Source organism: Phaethon aethereus, assembly GCF_964289735.1.
Source record: "Phaethon aethereus genome assembly, chromosome: 2".
Lineage (NCBI taxonomy): Eukaryota > Metazoa > Chordata > Aves > Phaethontiformes > Phaethontidae > Phaethon > Phaethon aethereus.
The window spans coordinates 79,785,328-79,805,626 of NC_138582.1; the positions used below are offsets into that span (position 1 = coordinate 79,785,328).

Here is a 20,299-nt window from a genome sequence, read left to right on the forward strand (position 1 = left end):
GCTGCATCCAAGAATTGATGCCAGAAGAGCTGATGAAAACCTTGGAATGCTTCTGATAGAATTTTTTGAACTCTATGGGAGGAATTTTAACTACTTGAAAACTGGTATTAGAATAAAAAATGGAGGTGCCTATATTGCCAAAGAAGAAATAATGAAAGTCATGACTAATGGATACAGACCATCCATGTTATGTATTGAAGATCCTCTCCTGCCTGGTAAGATTGTACACTTCTTGCAATATTCCAGAGCTCTGGCTCAACTTGTGCTCTCATAGCTTATGTTAGTCCCTGAAGTATGTCAAATGAGTTAAGAAGCCAGACTGAGATGCGACTGTTGCTGGTGTTGAGGTGAAGTTACGGAGATGGGCTAAGGGATAAGGACCTGAAGTCTCCCAAGATTCATAGCCAGAGTAAATTGGATTGCACGCAAACAGTGCAGATAAATAATGCATTGGGGATTCAGAACTGTGTTAGTGTATAAGATTCTCTAACAGCGCTGAGAGGTAGTGAAAGAAGGAGGTCCAGGAAATCCTGGAAGGGTGTTTGTTAGTAGGAACAGCTCTCCATTGTTCATTATGAGAGAATGAGAATGAAAGTTATAGCTTTTCCTGCCACAGTCTGTGGTGCCGTACTTCAGATGATAAATTATACCATATGGGAAAGAAATGCTCCAGATGAGGTACCTGTCCTGCAGGGAGGTGCAGTAGACTGCACAGAAACATGGGTGTATACTCATGAATGTGTAGCAAGGGAGCAGCTGTATTATGGTGTTGGTGTGAAGAGTGGTTTGCATAACTGGCTTCTGTGCTGCACAGGGACCTTTAGGGAATGCCAGTTACAGTTGCATGTACTTTTGAAAGTAACAAACTTAAAGAAGAAAAAAATATTTGAATTTTTGTGTGGAGGTTTTTTGTTTCAGTAACCTTCAAAATAATGAAGATTAATTTTGGCTGAGCTCCTGAAAAAAATTTCTAGTTCTATAGTACACAGTTTGGATTCTATTTAGACTGACACAAGTAGCTGGAATTCCAAAACAGCATTTTAACAAAGTCAATTTTCCGTTAATTTGGACTTCAGCATTGGTATTTCTAGAATGTAATTGGCACTCAAACTCTGTACTGTCATGTGTTGTGGGTAAACTGCTTATGTACAGCACTTTTAAAGCAAATACCATGGATCAGGAGCTGAAGTCTGGCAACTTTCTAAATATTCAATATGCTGAATGTTCATAGTTCTCTAGCAGAGCTTGCAAGCTAAGATACTCATTTGTCTGACTACATCTGATATGTTTGTAGCTTTGAGTTTGTGTCCGTCGTGACTCTTGCACTTGGCCAAGCATAGGTGTGATTTTGCACAACTTTGTGTTATTGAGATTTGCTTCAGTAGCTGTGTACTTACTTGCCTGAAGACCCATTTGAGTGGCAGCATGAGCCACACTTCTTTAGAATCAAAAAACCTTTACTGTCCTCCAGTTACGTTCCTTCCTATCTGCTGAGGACTGAGAGAGAAGAAATTATGTATGCTGCACAATGTTTTAATCACTGCTAATAGCGCTTTGGAATTATTTCTTCTCTTTGACTCTTCAGAGAAGAAGAAAAATAAATTGCAAGTCCAGTAGGGGCTCTGAACTGTACCTTGTAGCATAAATCTTGCAGAAGTAAAGAACTATAGTTTAGAAGAAAGATATCTAATTATATGCTATGAAAGAGTTGATAAGAATTAAATTTTAGATGAGGTTATATGGGCTGAGATAATGTAATTCTTACAGGAGAGAAAGCGTTTCGGTGAGGGAATGAAAGCTGACAATAACTTGAAGTTATCTGACTACTATGTCCCATAGGGATATTTTCTGGCAGCTACCACAGAGCTTCAGGACTTGCCTGATGGAACTAGGAGGAAAATTATATAGAACATATAGGATGGCTCTTTGAATCAGATTTCAAGAATATAGCCTCCTTAGATCTAGACTTAATCACATATTCCTACAGTATCTAAAAGTACCTGTCAAATGTATGTAGATAATGTCTAGAATTCTGTTAATTAGTTTAGTTTTGTTACTGCTTGTGTCCCAGTACAGAATTTTTTCTCCAAGGGTTCAGGTCCTTGCCCAGTTGACAAGTCATCATCTCTGCTTGGTTAGTTTGTGGTCAGTTCCACTCAGTGTCTAACTCCATGAGGGTCAGTGCCAGTACTGTGGAGGAGATGGGAACAAGTATTTTGGTAAAGAGTGGAAACAGATATTTCTTGACTTAAGTTACCATAAGCTGCTGTCGAGTTTTTCCCTCAAGCCTGTTTTTGCACTGTATGCACAAGTTTTTAAGCTTTTTTTTGTGACCCTTTTTTTTAGCCTGATCACAGCTTTTTCTAAAGTTCTGGTTAAGCCTTTGAAGAGCATGTCAAAAGATGACTTCTTAATCCAGATATGAGCCAAAAAATACAGGGATGAAAAAAACCCTTTAAATTTCTGAAGATTATCCAAGTAGTATAAAAGTCCCTCTTATGAGTATATGGACTAGCTCAGCAATAGGATGCTGAAAGGTATAACTCATAAGAATAGCTTTAGACAGTTTGTAGGGGACAGGATTAAGTACTATGGGATTACTTCTTTTAAGTTGTAGGAACTGTTTTTTCTTCAGTGTGAAATAATGATGTCTGGCTAACAGATAAATGATGTCATCAGAAGTGTATGATACTTCAGTTCTACCTGCTCAATACCTTGTGTTAGTTCCTACATTTGGAAGGAACAGGCATCAACCTGTTGTGTTGGTGGGTTTTGCTTAGGTTCTTCTGGGTGCTGTAGGATTTCCTCTGAGATTCTCAAAGTCTGATTACTGGGTGCTAGGGGATTATAATTTTGGTGATTTGAGAACTCAGATTCCAAGAGATGTCAGGAGTCTACACTTAAAGTGGGAAGTGTGTTGGAATCTGGGATGGCAGACTAATCTAGCTGGTGATGCATTATACTTGATCTTCATACATAGCCTAAGCTTCTTGATCTTGAGTTAGTGTCCTAGGACAGGGTAGTGAGATGCAAGTCGTTCCCTTAGCATAATCCAAAGAAGGGGGTTTCTATAAACATCTTGTAGCTGCCACCGTTTCAGTTTCTCAAAGCAGTTGTCCTTTCTTTGATGTGTAAAAAAGTGAAAGCATTCATTTAGGAGAACAGCAAGGTCAGGCACTCAGAAGTCTGTTCACAGGAACACGTTGGAGCAGGGTAGATGATATCATCCTAGAAGAGGTTTGTGTGGAGCTGGTTTAGCAGTATTCTGTCTTGGAAGACATGACTCTGGTTGCAGGTGACATCTTTAATCTGTAGTTGTAAAACAAAGTTGGCATTTATTCAGCAGATTGTTAGGGAAGCTTATTATTTTATGCCTTTGTGAATCAGGTGATTAGCAAGGTCCTTCAGTCATGTCTGATGCTGAGAACAGGAATGATTTTGATCTTGGTTCAGATTGGCAGTGGCAAGTACCTGAATTGTAGTTTTAGACTTGAAGTTTCACCTGTGCTGCTCCCTTTCATGAGAAAGGTCGTTCTTCATTCTGAATTATGGGCACTAATAACAGTTCTAAGCCTTAAATTCAATGTGTTTTGTTTGAAAAGAGACACTCTAACTTGCAGAACTAATTACGCTTCATGTTGCTTGCTTCTGCATTTTAGTAGGTCACAAATACAGGAAGCACTTGGATTTGAGATTGGCAACAACTATTGGGATTATCCGTTCTAGCCTTAATGGCTGCCCAAAGTTATTCATTGCAGCTTTTCAATATCTGCTATTTGTCACTAGAACCTGCAAATATATGTGTGTGTATAAAATATATGCATTTATAAAAATACACAAGTTCATTGAAGTTAGCATCTGAAAGAACCCCTTTAACACTGAATGTTGCAAACAGGTACTTATTAAATAATAGCTTAACATAAATGGATCTGCATCAGTTCTAGCTCATGGTCTTACCTTTACCTTTCCAGGCCATGTTCTTAAAACTGCTTCAGGTAATGGAAGGCTACCTGATGGAGTGGTAATACTGAAAGTGAGTGATGGAAATCCTAGATCTGCACCTTTAGGGATGAAGGCTTTGTAAGAAAGAATGAAGATTGAATTATACATGAAATCACACACCATTCTTATCTACTAATGTACATCTGAGAATTGAATTCTGTATGATTTTTTTTAAAAAGTGAGAGCATTTGGGTTACGTGCTTTAACTTATCAGTCTGTAGATTGTGACAAAAGGAGGATGCTTAGGTATTGAAGACGTGATCTACTAATGAGAACGAGCTCTCAGAAGAAAATCTATTCAGGATAGCAAATGCAAACGTGTGATCTTCTGGCTTCCTTAATATGTTGCTTTCTGGATTGGGTAGGGTCACCTCTATACAGACTTGACTGGTACAGTTCACAGTAGCTCACGTAGTATCTTTTGGCTCTCTACCCGCTTTTCAGCTGCGGTGCGAGTCAGAAGCTCTGCAGGCTGTATAATTGAATAAGACACATATTCAGACATTTTTGAACTAATTACAGGTGCAGAATGAGGCAATGCAGGAACCTAGGCATGCTATGGCATGAGCTATCCTGCCTTTGTTCTTAAATCTGCTTCAATCAAGACTCATACGCCACTTTGGTGGTGGTTAAACTAAATTGCCTGAGCTTGCCATAAGTGGTTTAAGGAAGGCTTATGATTTCTTTTGCTGGCACAACAGTAGAGGTGACAACAACTGGCAAAAGGAGTAACCAGCAGTTTGTAGCAGCAGTGTCTTCATTTTGCTGTAACTCCATGCAGGATGCATGTCAAATGTAGCTGCCTTAGCACCAGATTAGACTAAACTAATGCAATTTGTTTGAGTGTGCGTTCTTAATTCCTGTTACGTGAATTTATAGAATCATTCAGGTTGGGAAAGACCCTTGAAAACATTGAGTCCAACTGCAGATGGACTCGAATTTAGTGGTAGGTGCAATTGTATGTGTTTAGCCACTTGTATATATTACATTTCTGTATTGCTTCTCAATTTAATTCTCTTGTATATATGTTCACCATGTCATTATGCAGAAGGTGGCATTGTTGCAGGACACAACAGTTTATCCTGCCCCTGGAAAATCTGTACTGAATTAATCATTGTTTTTCTAGTACAATTAACATTTTTGTGTTCTGATTGCTTGACCACTGAAATACTTTGGTCTCTATTCAACTGCCTTTGGACTAAGTCCTTTGTGAAGTCCTTTGCTTCTTTGTAGTGCAACTCTAGCTTAACAATAATGTGTTTCTTCTGAGATTCACTGTCCTAGGTCCGCATTAGTCTCTGCTTCTACTTCAGGATAGAGTCTAATTGCAAATAGACTTTAGCATTTAGAGAGGCTTCTGTAATTTTGAGCCTAGTAACTGCTGGATACTGCAGCAGTGCATTCAGAACAAGATACTCAGTTACCTCAGTAAACAGGAAGTATTTCTTGATCAGTTTTTATTTGACCATATAAATTCCTGAAGAAATTCTGTGTTCCCAAAATGCTCTTATGTCCCCAGTCTGTTTTCATTGATTATGCTTTTCCGTTAAAGTAGCAGTATGGTTGGAGAATCTTGGAAGGACTAAAATGTGTTGTCAAGTAGTAAAGCCAAGGCTGTTCTTTCTCTTGCATGGCAGAGGTCAGCATGTTTATCTAACGGCTTGCTGGACAAAATACTTCAGTGAGTGAAGGGTTCCTTTAAAATCAAATTCAGTCTCATTGGATTCAGTCCTCCAGAGGATAGATTCTGTCCTTTACCCATCAATTTTCAAAGCAGAATCTTCATTAAAAGCTGTTCATAGGCCCTGATCTAATTTTCAAGCTTAAAATAAACATGTTTGGTGGTTCATCTCTTTCCAGTGTTCTCAGATAATTTCAAGCATCATTCTGAAGGAGGGAGTCTTTTACTGTAAGCAGCTTTATACCCACTCAAGATCTAGTCTATATTTTAGACATGCAATTTGAAGGAAGTTTTCTTTGTGTTTCTTAAATTGAGTGGTGGCAACGAACCTTTGCTGGCTGCTGCCAAACATATCTACAAAAAACCCTCAAATGTTTCTTCTTGCTAGTAATAGCAAGGTCTTTCTAGGTGTCAAATGGGAGACCAATGCTTGTACGTTGTCACTGATATAGAACCTTCAGCATGTTCTTAACTTCTGCAGTTCCTCACACATGGCACTGGATTTGGAAGGAGTTCTGCTATAAACGTCACTCATGCTTAAAGAGGGGCAGTCAAGAAGTGCCACAAACTTGATGAAAAAAACAATGCTGTGCAAAGTTCTGGAATCCTCTGTGATAGATTTTGACAAACTGGTTTATCCTGTGGAGATAAATAACCTGTATGAGCTGGTTTATTAATCTGTAGTTTGATAAGGTTAAGTAGGGGTTGATGTAAGTATACTTGGCCCTATGAAGATAATATGGTTGCACAAGTGGAATTTTAAGCTGAATTTGGCCTGCAGAAACTCTACTGGTAAGTGAGACATGATGCTTGAAGCTTGGTAGGTTCCCCCTTAAGACGACTGTAAGAGCATTAAGGTGATCTCTATTCTTTGTTTCTTTCAGGTACTGATACATCAATATTTTAAAAGTGGTAAATTGAATGCATAATGTTAAATATCATTCCTAAGGTTAGCTTCTTTTATTGAGATAGGCACACTTAGTTGTTCCTGATATGAGCTGAATGGGTTAACCAGTTTAAACAGAGTTAAGCTGTATTGTTAAGGCTTCAGAGGTTTAAATATGAATAATTTTATGGTTACTGATATTAAAAAAAGATGATCTGATGACTGTCACATTATTTCAGGAAACGACGTTGGCAGAAGTTCTTACGGTGCCATGCAAGTGAAACAAGTTTTTGATTATGCCTACATTGTTCTTAGCCATGCAGTATCACCACTTGCAAGATCATATCCAAATAGAGATTCTGAGAGGTAATTAGTCCACTTTTTAAATATCCATTTGTCTGTGTAATCAATTAGGAACGTTTGCATCTGAATCAATAAAAGAAATATTGTTATTTAATGTTTTAACTGTGGCTGTATTGAAATCTGCCCAGAAATTTAGGCTGCCCAGTGGTATGAGTGTAATACTTCAATGTACAGCACTGAAGTGAGGACAGCATGACAAAACCCAGGATGTTGGTTCTGTTCAGTGTGAGGTTCTGTTAGTGTGGAAGGGAGCCAAAAGATAATCGGCCTTTCCTCAAACATTCTGCATAAAATATTTCAAAGGAAGGTCTTATGGTTTAATGTTTGGTATGATGTATGTCTGTACTATGGCAGAAAGAAATGTGTGTGATCAAATTGCTTGCTTAGACACAAAACTAGACAACAAGGCTAGAAATCTCCCTAGTTCTTTAATACATATTCCCATAAGCGGTTTTAAAAGGCTTGATAGGTAATTGAGCTATTAAAAGGATCAGTTCAGCTTGGCAGTAGTGTCAGAACTGCCATTAAAAGTAGCATACTTTTAGACATGCCGTTTTTAATGCTGTTCTTCATGTCTTTCATGGAAACACTGTACAGCTAGTACTTTCTCAGCTCTCACCTTTGCAAGTTTTCTGTTTTTTGAAAGGGGGAGGAGAAAGAAATTGAAGGCAAGTCAGCCGTGTATTTTCATTCCTCTATCTGCTCTAGCATCTGTTATTCTAATCCTCAGCACAAATTATTTGGGCTAGATCAGAGGATATCTATTTGTGGAGATTTCCCTAGAATCCAAATGGCTTTAAGCTCCCCAGCTAATCTGGGGAGGGACGGCTGTAACAAGTCACACAAACCATCTAGATAAAATTCCAAACTCTCGTCAAGCTGTTAACTTCTAGCATTAATGTCACTGGAAGGTGAAATAGTTCTACTACAGTAAGTTTACCACAAAGTGGATGCAGTCTTTCACTAGTGGATTTAAAATTGACAGTATTTTGATAGTGTCTGAATATCTAGGTTTTCTGTGGTATTAAATTTGCAAAGGTTGAGACTGTACTTGTGTGTGTGATGGAGGTACAGGAGGAGCGGTACTTAGTGCTACACACTGACATTTGAGACTGTTCTTTTAAGATAGATTAAAGATGTATCTGTTAAATGTGTGTCCTATCTGACAATTCTTGCTGCTGAATGAAACTTCATTCTTATATAAGTAGAGATAGAACAACTTAGGGATTCTTGAAGTTTTGCTTGAGTCCTGGGTCCTGACTTTCATTAACATCTTCGTGATTCTCCAAAGAATATAGTCATTCTCTCATGTGGTACCTAAATTTATTACAGACATCAAAAAGTATATTTATAAAGGCATTTAATGGAAGCCTCAGATGTCATCAATATGTGTGTTTCACATGTACACTTCATACTGTATTTGGGAAAATGCTTGAATTTTGTCACAACTTCAAACCTGGGGAGAAGTCCCAGCAGCAGTGTTCAGGTGTTGTATATCTGACCTGTCTTTCTGCTGGTTCTGGGATGTCTTTGCCAGTGATGTCTGAGGCTCAGAACTTCTCATGCAAGTGGCTTGCCATTCTGTCAAAGGGAGTGGTGTCTCAAGAGGAACAGCATTCAACAAAGTCCTGTACGCAACTAGTTCCCCCAGCACCAGTCTTGTCAATGCCAAAGGACCTGTAGGTGGATGATGCAATGTTTGGCAAACAAGTTTGTTGCAGAACCTCAACATCAGTCCATGTTCAGTCTCAGTTTTTAGTTAAACCTGATGTGCTTGGCAATCCAGGTGTATTTCAGATCCTTATTCCACCTGTTCAGCAGAGTGGTCCAGGCTCTGTATAAAGACTTTTGTGGTGGCCTGACCTAAAGCCTTAGCCATCCATGAGCCCCTTTTTCTGATACATTCTGCCCCCCTCCCCCCCCCGCCCCGGCTTGTTAGTGGTAGGTTAAACTGTAAGCAATGGGCTCCCTTTAAGAACAGTAACTAGCTATATGGTGTTCTTAGGAACTTGAAGGAGGCTGAACTCCCCAGGCTGACTTGAATTTATTCAGTTTTATCATAATTGAGGCTAGCTTTCCTCTAAGTGGAAAGGTTTGTTCTTGAACTACCTGGTGGGTTTGAATTCATATCAGCTCTTTGCAGGGAAAATTTCTGTGTAGAGTCCTGTTTTGTAGATGACAACCTCGGTAGATTTCAAATCTTTCTGGGTGATCATCATTACTGCTCTTTTTCAGGGTCAGTCCAACTCAAAGGAACACAAACCTAAGTTAATTTAAGTCTTTCTAGCCAGCTGCTGCTTCTGATATTCCCAGTGTGGAAAAAAAAGTCAGATTTTGGTCCTTCAGCCGAGGCCTTTCTTGTCCATGTTCTGTAGTAACAAGTGCCACAGAACAGTAAGGGGTAGATTCAAATCACTCTTACGGACATTTTCATTTAAGCTTCCAAATATAACATCTGGAGTGTAGTGGGAGTTGGAAGCTGTCTTCTATCTGAGTGGAAACAGTAATCAGCTGAGTCCTGAAGGTAATTCTTACAGCTACCCAAATTACCTTAACACTATTTTGTCCCCAGTCTGTCTCACCCAAGACCCGTTTCAAGAACAGCTCAGGAGAGGCTGATAGACAGTTCAGTAGATTTTGTAAGAGTGAACAGATGCCCATCATCTTGGAACGAAGGGCTTTCCTAGCAGGAAAATGAGGAGACTGATCTGTTTTGAATCTGTACAACTTGTATGCAAGGTGAAGTTTGGTGTTGACTTCAGCCAAGGTGACTGAAAATCACAATTGATTTCTTAATATTTGGTGCCATGGGGACATGAGTGTAGCTGTAAAATGCAGTTATGGACAGGATAGCTCCTGCTTGAGGGTCAGTGTCAGTATGTTCTTTGAACAGCTTTAGTATGGTCTTTGGCCATAGCTGGTCTCTGGAGAAGAGTGTGTCATCTTAAGTGAGCTAACTAAAGAAGTCTGTGAGGAGTGATATTTTCACAGAATCATTTAGGTTGGAAAAGACCTTTAAGATAATCAAGTCCAACTATTAACACTGCCAAGTCAGTCCACCACTAAACTGTGTCCCTAAGTGCCATGTCTACATGTCTTTTAAATACCTCCAGGGATGGTGACTCAAACATGTCCCTGGGCAGCCTGTTCCAATGCTTAATAACCCTTTCAGTGAAGAAATTTTTCCTAATATCCAATCTAAACCTTCCCTGGTGCAACTTGAGGCTGTTTTCTCTTGTCCTGTCCCATGTTACTTGGGAGAAGAGACTGACATTCACCTTGATACAGCCTCCTTTCAGGCAGTTGTAGAGAGCAACAATGTCTCTCCTCAGCCTCCTTTCCTCCAGGCTAAACAACCCCAGTTCCCTCAGCCACTCTTTGTAAGACTTATTCTCTAGGCCCTTCACCAGCTTTGTTGCTCTTCTTTGGTCACGAAGTTTAAATTTATTGACCATTTTCCCAGTTTTAATCTGTTTCTTGATAAACCACAGGAAACCTTAGCAGATGTCTGGCAACAAGCTCTTGCTCATTGATTCATGTTATTTGAAATTGTGGACTATCTGTTACTACTCTGTCCATGGCCTCTATAGTAAGGTGCAATTTCACAGTATACCTTGTCTAGCCTATCTGTGAGCTATCTCCTGTCAGCTGCTCTTTTTCTTACTTCTCAGTCTGAATACTCCTGAGTCTTGCCTTGGATCAGATCTAGTGATCGTGCAGTCAGAAGGCAAGTCAGATGAACTCTCTGGTTTGACTGAAAACAAATACGTCAACACTTCTGTCATGTTAAGAAGTTGATCCAGCTTGTGGCTGCATGATGGGCAGATCAGAAGCAAGAGAAGCAGCAGGAGTTCACATTTGGGGGAAGATGGAGAGAGTGGTATTGTACCATTTGACAGCCACAATTTATGCTGATCTGGATGTGACAAAAGTGCATCCTTAGACTAATACGTATGTCTGTAGATAATGATGTTGGCTTACATGTTGGCCTGTCACATGGTTCAGATATGAAATGTGTGCTCAGACTGCATTTTTAAACAGCAGCATAGCCACATTTGGGAGGCAGATGAGGTCATATGAAATGAGGAATGGAAGACTGGTTCTGCTCTGATGTGCCTTCCAGTATAACTAAGACTTTTGAAACCTTTCTTCAGTTTGTAGAGTTGCAGATTGGTAACAGGTTCCTCCTTTTTGGTGCCAGACATGTGGTGCAGGTGGATGAGGGAAAGGGACTGTCATGCCAACAGGCCAGAGTTCAGAGTTTGAGGAAGTCTTGGCAGGGTTTTGTATGTCTGGAGTTGTCATTTACAGGTGATAACCTTAAGAACAACAGTAGTCTGGGCCATGTATAAAGTGATCTTTCCACTTCTGTGCTTGAAAGCTGTTCGGTCTGTTCCTAGCGTACAGTTCAACTGATCTAGCTGCTGACAGGTCTGTGTGTTAGATTTGGGTTGCCCCTGCATGGCCAAGATAGTCCTGGGAGCTCTGGGAACTGTCTAAGGGAATATTACATTTGCCTGCTAGATCTGCTGATACAGAAAGCAGAAATATGCTGTCTGAAACAGTCCTTCCTTTGCTTCACATCTTGAATGGTTGGTGGTTGTCACTAGAACACATGCTGTCTCTTAAGAGGTATCAGCAATATCAGCTTTTCCTACAAGGAGTATTTGTCTGGGTAAAGGTGTCAGACTTTTATTTTTTTTTCTGTCCTCATGCTCAAGCAGATACTTAGGAGCTCCATAGTCTGCTTTTAGATTATATTGTCCTTTTAACATTGGGGGATATCTTTTAAGTTCAGTTAAGGACAACTGAAAAATTATTTTGACCTTTCACAGACTTGATGTTTTTTCCTGCTCTGGTACTCTTGTTCATATGGAGCTTGTCTGGAGCTTTAGATATTTGATTTTACTGAATCTTAATGTCAGCAATCTGAGCCCTTTAACAGTGATGTTAAGATTTGTTTGCACTGTAGTTATGCTGTAATGACAGCTAGAAAGTGTCCCTGTGAACTGAGGGCTTGCGTTCTGTAAAAAGAGGAGCGTCTAAGCTCTTATCATAAAATAAACTAGGTATGTAAATAGCTTATTCCTGGTTTTATTATATGATAATATTCAGGGAAAAACCTTAATGGGGTGTCTTTCATAGGAGAGCTGTCAAATTTTATTGACCAGTTAACTGGTTTTCCCATGTCTTCCAAAGAAGCATCTTTGAGGAGTTGTGGGACTGTCTCATATCTGTAGAAATTCTGGCCTCAGCCAAAGAAAGAAACGGAAAAGCATGAAATTTCCTCACACTAAAGGTGGGACAGATTAACAGTTTTTTTCTTTGTTCCTAAGCATTTTCAGTGTTGAAAACAGATATAAGCGCAATTTTTAAATGTTTATTTTAAAAAAATTGTTCTCTGAACCTGTGGATGTGCTCGAGTCCCATGCATATGAAATAGTGTTCTTTGAGAGCAGTATCCAGTTTGATTACACTTGCTTCCTGTTTCTTTGCTGCTATATTAAGTATATGGCAGTATAGCCTTAACCACCTTTCAGTTTCTGATGTCTCATAATGAATGTGTTTAATTTCGGTGTATGAGCAATGTAGCATGGATCTGCCTTTGAACTCCTGACCTAATAACTTAGTGAATTGCCCTTTTTTCTATCTTTCTACCAAAAATGAGAGTTTGGGGCTTTGATCTCTATTCTCTGTGAAAGGAGCTAGTGAGAGAAGATTCCCAGGTTCTGTATGTGCAACTCTGCCATAGTTGTTGGTGTAACAGTAGTTTCACCCTTTACACCTATTTGATAGCAGGCATTTTTGGTGTATCAGTCACCAGGCTGATGAAAATACCATCCTATACCATTCATTTTCCTTCTTGTATATAAAGACATGACTATTGATTTGCTTCTGGGAAAGTACTTCAAGAAGCTTCAGATTTGACAAACTTCTCCGTAAGAGCTTGTGTTATTCACTTACGTTCATTTTCTGGTTCTAAGGCCACAGCTGGTAGTAGTTGTGGCGTTTATAGGTTATCCTGGAGTAAAAGCTCAAATCTGAAGACATTCTCAGATGAAACTTTTCAGCTGCAAGATTTCCTTCTCTGTCCTAGTGCTGAACAGACCCAGCATGTTTATGTTTGAGTCCTATAACTGGCATTGCTGTATGGGGAACGGCAGCTTCAAGGCCACAGCTGATTCTCTGAAGTATTGGTCATCCCTGTCTTCATTAACTTCCTTTTTGAGATTGAGAAACCAGAACTGCATCGAGTATTTAAAATGCTGTTATGTCATGGGAGTGTATGTTGACAAAATACTATCCTGTGTTTTATTTGTTCCTTTCTTAATGTGCTCTACTTAGCTATTAAACTGTGGTTTCCAAAGAATTATGTATTATAACCCAGACCTTCAGCTGCTGAGTGGTGACAACCATGCCTTTAATTCTGCATGTGAAATTCATGATTTTATTTTCCAACATGCATCGTTTTATTTACATTACATAAATAAGATGGTGGTTGATGTTCATTCTGTCCGTGTGGTCCTTCTGCTGCTATTGGACTTGTGACTTAGATGATACTGTTTGGTTCAACTTTTCTTAAAATGCTGGACTGCCTTTTTCAGTACTAACACACTGACATGTCTTCGAAGTTGGAAGGCTAAACATGGAACATGTGGTATTTAGTCTTGCATGTAATAGTAATCCCTAAGCCAGTAGGAGTATTATTGCTTCTTCTTAAAGTGTTACTATGAAATGACCTAATAAAGGTAGCCTAAATACATTTAGGCTATGTATGTCCTCCCTTCCTGTTATACACCTAAACCAAAAGAAAATTGCGGTACAGGTACAATGTACCTTTATGATGTGAAATACAAAATAAGCTTTACTGTAACCATTGAAGATTTTCAAAACTAAAATAACATTACCTTCTCCAGGATAGTAACTTTTCACACCCCATTCTTGTACAATAGTCAGTCCTTCGTGTACCTTGAGCATGGAGTTTATAGCTAGTATTTTAGCCACTAGTCCCTGATGAAAGGAAAGTTTGAAAGTTTAGCTCTCAAACAAGGACACAAGTCCTGCTCAAGAAGTACAATTCAAATAGCTGAATGTTGCGAAGGTAGGTATGTTGGAAAAGCCATTACTTTTTACTTGTCGATTAACTAGTCACTGTTCAGCAGGACCACGTAGGCTTTTTCTTTGAACCAGTTACTATTATGAATTTTCTTAAATTCTAACTTACTCTGGTTTTAGAGCCAGTCTGTCTCTTGTTCCCACTACCTCACGATCCATGGTACTTCCTTTATAATTGTGGAGATCTTGCACATTTTAAGTTATCTTGTAAATCTGTAAGCAAGGACTAGTGAAGGTCTCTGTCTTCAGTGTGAAGGTTGGCTGCGGGGCTGGGATATTAATGTCTTCAATGCATCCCATAACTGTTGTAATCCAGATTCTGTGGAAAAAATATTTTCTGTACAGAAAAATGCAAGAATCTGCAACTAGCTTTTATCAAATACACTGGTATCTGCATGTACATACTTGATAATTAAGATGCGTTCCATTTAGAAGTACAGAATAAAAATCTTACTTATGTGTCAGTGCTTGCTTATGAGTATGGTAGAAGATAAGTAATATAGTAATGTAAAAATTGTGACACTTCAGTGGATTCAATGGTGGGCTAAGGAAATGAAAGTTCAAAAGGATTCTTTGGTTAGGGTTATCTGAAACTGTCTTTTAGCATAATTTGATTGCTTGTTGAAATGCTTGCAAATATTTGTAAATACGTAACCAACAGTCCTTGTTTAATACCTAATTGAAAATTTTTTTAGCACATTAGGTAGAATCATCAAAGTGACCCAAGAAGTGATTGACTACAGGGCCTGGATTAAAAAGAAGTGGGGGAGCAAAATTAATTTATCACCTGAACTTGGTAGGTATAGCAGGAAACTTTGAAATCAACTTAAATTTTTGTTCTTGAATTTGATGTAACTCAAAATACTGATGCCTTGAAATTAACGACTTTCAGATATGTGGGAAAAAGTAAAAGGAATTTGTAACTTTGTAACCCAAGACTAGTTTTGTCAGAGCCTGTTTTTCAATTAGCTTGCTAAACTGCAGGTTGTCTTAGACGTCAAGGCCCATGTGTTCGTATTCTGTGCTCTTAAATGATACTTATGTTTTCTGTTAACAGATAATAGGTTGAAAATAAGAGACCAGATAACTCCATGCAATGGAGAACAGCAACAGAACAGAGACTCTGAACCATCTTACAACCAACGTTTGGCGTTGTCATTGGCTAGTACACAACAGTTATCCTCTGGCTCGTCTGCCTCTTCTGTATCATCACTCTCCGGCAGTGACATTGTAAGCTTTTTCTTTTAATGGGTTAGACTAATAAGCAGCAGAGTTTATCATACTCTTCAAAGCCTCAACTGGTACAACAGCAGTTAATGTGATACTATCTCTAAACTGCTACAGCAAATTAGTAGCTTTCCCTGCTCAGAGAAATTACTAAGATCAGATACATTTTCATTAAATGGGTCTTAATTCCATCCTAAATCTTCGGTACTCTTTGTGGTAGTAGTTAGATGTAATAAAATATAAAAACCCAAGTTGACAGTAGCTAATTAAGTAGAAGAATAGAAATACATCTTCATGAATCTCCTCATCAAGCAAAATCTCCCATTGTCAAATTCTGATCCTTTTTCCCCACACCCCAAACTGAACATGAACATCATATCATGCTGTGAATAATATTCCATATTATTTTCAGCCAAGCAGTCAGTTCATGTTTTAATAGTAATAAGGCTGTCACCATCCTTGTTTGAAAGCGCAGTTGGAAAGTAATTGCTGGGCTTTATTGTAACTTCCTGGAAGAGGAGGCTGTAGTCTCTTTAGGTATGTTCCCAGATTCTGAAGATTCTATAAGATGTTTTTGTTTCAGTATGGAGTTAAATCAACATGGAATTGGGCAGTGCAGATTATAAAGCACAAAATTGCATTGCATGGCATGAGGTGCTCATTATAGATCTACTGAAGCATTCTATGCTAGGCAGAGGTATTGGCTGGAACAAGATGTAATATCCGGTTAACTACAACAGTGAATAACTGGATGATGCCAAGAGATGTCCAAGTACCTGTCTCTTGACTGCTTTCAAAAACTAGTCAAATAAGGAATTAAAAGTTGGGAATTGTATTCAATAAAAATTTAATAACTTTTGAGGGACAAGTGCCTTCTTTATATGTTCTGGTTACTTTCTGTAATTCTTTTACACTACTGAATTTTCTGTGTTGCATTGTCTTCTCAGTCCACCTCCAGTAAATACAGTAAATGCTTTAGTTGCACCATCTGGCCAATGGAAGAAGAACAGCGTGATGCTTGCCAGTGATACTACTAGCCATGCTCCTGGTTTGAGTATGTCAGCGAGAAAGATTTTGCTGTAGTAATTTTTATGGGAAAATGCAAATATTTGGTTAATATTGTGCAGTCCCAGTGTAATGGGTGGTGAATGGTTATGACCTCTTGTTAGTCCCTCCTTGCCTCATGTTGAAGATGAAACTTCATTGCCCCATGCCAGAGAAATTAATGAAAAATGAAAAGGAAGCTCTCAACAAGAAAGACCTGCAATCAGTTTGGGCATTCACAAAGTAAATGGAAATGCTACCCTTTTTAACAAAATAAAAAGCCTTATGCCTATGTGCTTGTGACAGGCCCTAGTTTAAGCCCTGGTCATTTATTGGTGTTATGTCCTTAGTAGACTGCCAGCATGTTGTCTTAATTTGGAATGGAATGGCAGGTTTCTGACAAATAACTGATGAGTTTATCCTACTCATATTTGGATATGTGAGGATGAGCAAGTTCTGGTTGAGCACCTGATTCAGGAAGAGAAGCCTGTTCTACTGGAGTCGAAGAGGCTATCTGTGACATGATCTGGTGTAATATTATGCCCAGATTCCAGCAAAGGAATGTTTAGCCTGTGTGACAACTGGTTGTGTGCCAAATCTTGTGGTGCACTGCAAATAGGTATGATGTAGTGAACTTTGGTGCCAGCTTCAGAACAAGGGAATGTGAATATGGTGTATTTCATCACTGTAGATTTATATGTAGTGTTAGCTCTGATCTTGTGGAAGGATTGTTCTTCAGGAATGATTCTGTATTCATTTAAAGTTAAATCTTGTGAATTTCTCTGATACTGAAGACTGAAAGCAAGGATTATAAAGAAAATGTAGGAGAAAGGGAGATTCTAGATTGATAGTTTGCTGATCTCTTCCCAATAATGAAGGTTTTACTTTAATAGCAAAATATTTATCCTTATGATGTTACTGTTGACCTTAAGCAAGGTTTGCATCAAGACACTGTTTTTGGAGATTTATTTTGCATGACTGTAGAATATCTTTTTCTGTGTATCAACTACAAGATCCTAGCTGTCAAATTTTAGAGGGACTTGATAGTGTATTTGCTTTTCAATTTACTGCTAAAGTTTCATTAGTAAAAGTGACCAGATGCACCGTGACCTTTCTGAGATCTGCCAACCAATATAATAGAAGTCACCTTATGTATGTTGAGGAAAAGGAAATAGGCTTGGCAACTTGTCACTTTACCTGGTCATATTGCCCCTCTCTGAACTTCGGCTTCTACTGAGGTTCAAGTATTCCATCTGTCTGCTCTAGCACAGAGGTAGCTATATTCTGAAGTCATGACATCACTGTACACTGGCCATGAGTCTGGAGGCCTTGCATGTATTCATCAATATGTTCTGGAAGCAATTTTGGCAGTGTATTTTAAGTATGCAAGCATTATAAAAGCAGTGCAGTTTTGCTCATAGAGTCCTAGATTTTTTTTAATTAAACTCGATAGTTTAATAGTTGGTTGTAACAGTTTAGTTGGTTGCAATACAGCATGCTGTATGGTTTCTGAAGATCCACTTCCTTGAAGTTCTGCAGCATTACAGATTTTGCCTTATATTCTGTAAATGTGGCTCAGCAGCTGAATAGACAAGGCTCCTGGTGCCTTGGACTTAAGGGCACTTCAGAGATAGAGATGGTTATAGACTTGTTCCAGCAGCAGGAGAATAGGTGTCAGAACAGTAAGGAGTGGGTTTTTATGGAGACTGGATTGGCATAAACTTCGAGCTAACACTTAGAAGTCAGCCTCTCAACTTTTGCACATACTCAGAAAAATGGAAGTTACTACCCTGAGTTCTTTCCATTCCTGCTACTGCTTTCCTTCCTTTGGTGACCACACTGATGGTAACCTTTTGAAGAACTTGTGTGCCACTGAGGAACAAGAGAACTGCCTCCTTCAAGGACAGTCTTCTCTTTCCCTGTATTTTAGATGTATATGCTTTTCTTCAGTACCCTGTCTCCAATTCAGAAGGATGATTGCTTTCATCTCTGCACAGCCAGGGCTAGCTTGCAGGGAGCACACTTCTGGGCGACTGTCTGTAGAGCCCAAAACTAAGAACTGGATCTAATGAGACTGAATCATAATTTGTACAAAAAGTATCCTTTTATAGATTTTTCCAAGGCAGCAAAGCTATTTGCAAAATACTTTATGCTAGCATTATTTGGCTGATGAAATTCTAGTTGTGCCTTCTTTCGTAAGTGTCCTAGCAAACTGCGAAATCTTAATAAAATAAACCTTTCATAAAGACCAATAAATTTTGGATCAAAGACTGTGTAGAAGAGAAATCTCTTCTGGCATTACTATTAGTGAGATAGCTGTTCAGTTTATAGGTTTGTCTTACTGCACATGTCAACACAGAGCTCTGACTCTCTCACTGGCACTTCTAATATAGTTCCTCGCTGAATACTGAGTACTGAAGTTCCTGGCCTGTTACCTCAGCTCTGTGAAGAATATAAAAATCAGTGATCAAGAGCGAACTGAGGAACACATGGAAATAAACCTATGGATACAGGGAATCTGATCATCAGAATGCATTCAACTGCGTGTACATGTTTCTGAATTCTGTTAATTATCAAACTGATCTACGTAGTAAGTCATTTCTCAGTGAATTATTCTGCTGTGCAGGTATTTAAAATACTATATGCTGCCCTGACAAAAAGGTAGTGTGTATTCTTCACTTATGCAAACAGGTAAGTTGCAAAATACTACACGTTCCCACATGATCCAACAAATGTTGAAGTAAATAATGGAAGATGCTTTATAAATACCTTTGCTGTCAAGGACAGTGCAAAGTGTATGAGTTTTTACTCTATGGGAGCAAGAGTCAAACTGTTCCACAATAGAAAATAAGCCTCTGGCATTAGGAAATCTCACTTTAACCTTCATACTGAGTTGAGTGATTGTTACGAGAATCTGAAACCAAATGAAATGAGCTATGTTTGCCTCCAGCTCTCTGCTTGTTCTGGCTAGTTGCAGATGTCAGTCTGAGGACCTAAGCAGTGACCAAATTCTTCTTGAAAATGCCTTTTTTTTCCTGGATGCTTTTTTGTTATGGACCTGCACTCTGTAACTGGTGACTTGGATTTCTTATTACTTAAGCATTGTGGAAAGCTGCTTTTTATTAGGTCAGGAAGTGCTAGAGTGATTCTGGAGAATATCTACTGCCTGATCAACAGTCTCTGCCAAGTAGAAAATAATCCTAGGTATGTTTTTGCAGTCTCATTTTGGTCTGGTGTAATTCCTGGTGCTAAGAATGCTCCGCAGTTTTGATGCAGTTATGCCAAATAGGGCATAGCATTTAATGTGACAGTGATACCTGCATATCAGAAATGGATGTAATGGCTCATAGGCGAGTTCTAAAGCTCTTTTCTGTTCCTAATGGATATATAATCTCATATCCAGTCCAGCACAGAATCTCAAAGCTGTCTGTTAGAAGTTTGAGTCTAAGAAATTTCATATGCCTTATCTTTGTTTCTGGTGATAATGTTCTTTGGGCTTCTATGACAAGATAATTTTATGAAGAGTTCTGACTTCTCAAGACCATGCAGTCATGTCAAGGTAGTTGAAGTTTCAGTGAATAAGGTACCTGTGTAGTCTAGTTTGGGAGAGAACACAATCCTTGCCTCTAACGTTTTAGCATTTACATTATGTTGTTTCAGACTGTTCTTTAAATTTTAGCTGTAGCCATTGCTGTTCAGGATTTATAACAACCTTTCATCAGAATGTCAGTGCTTGATCTGCCCACCATTCTGTCCCCATCAGCTAGGGGATATGCCAAGCAGTACCTTAAGCATTTCATGGAATGTGTCTTTTCACTGTCTTAAAGTATTACGTATTCAGTACTTTCATCAGATGCTTACATTGTGAGAGTATTATATAAATATGACCAGTAAGACTAATACTCATTATTCCTATCATTCTGCTAAGTGCATACAAGATCCACAATGACTTTGGAACTGTTACTTGCTCTGCAGTAATT

The 20,299-nt window shown here is 38.8% G+C and overlaps 1 protein-coding gene across 3 annotated transcripts in view; it reads left to right on the forward strand.

Annotated features, from left to right (window-relative positions):
• The window catches only part of TENT4A (terminal nucleotidyltransferase 4A), a gene marked incomplete at its 5' end in the record, with an annotated part of 61,694 nt that overhangs the window by 21,367 nt on the left and 20,028 nt on the right, over nt 1-20,299 (forward strand). For all 3 annotated transcript variants that reach the window (XM_081996353.1, XM_081996354.1, XM_081996355.1), the window contains 4 exons: nt 2-215; nt 6,809-6,935; nt 14,744-14,844; nt 15,106-15,278. In XM_081996353.1, coding sequence (XP_081852479.1) covers nt 2-215; nt 6,809-6,935; nt 14,744-14,844; nt 15,106-15,278 — 615 coding nt within the window. The remainder of the gene's footprint in view (nt 1; nt 216-6,808; nt 6,936-14,743; nt 14,845-15,105; nt 15,279-20,299) is intronic.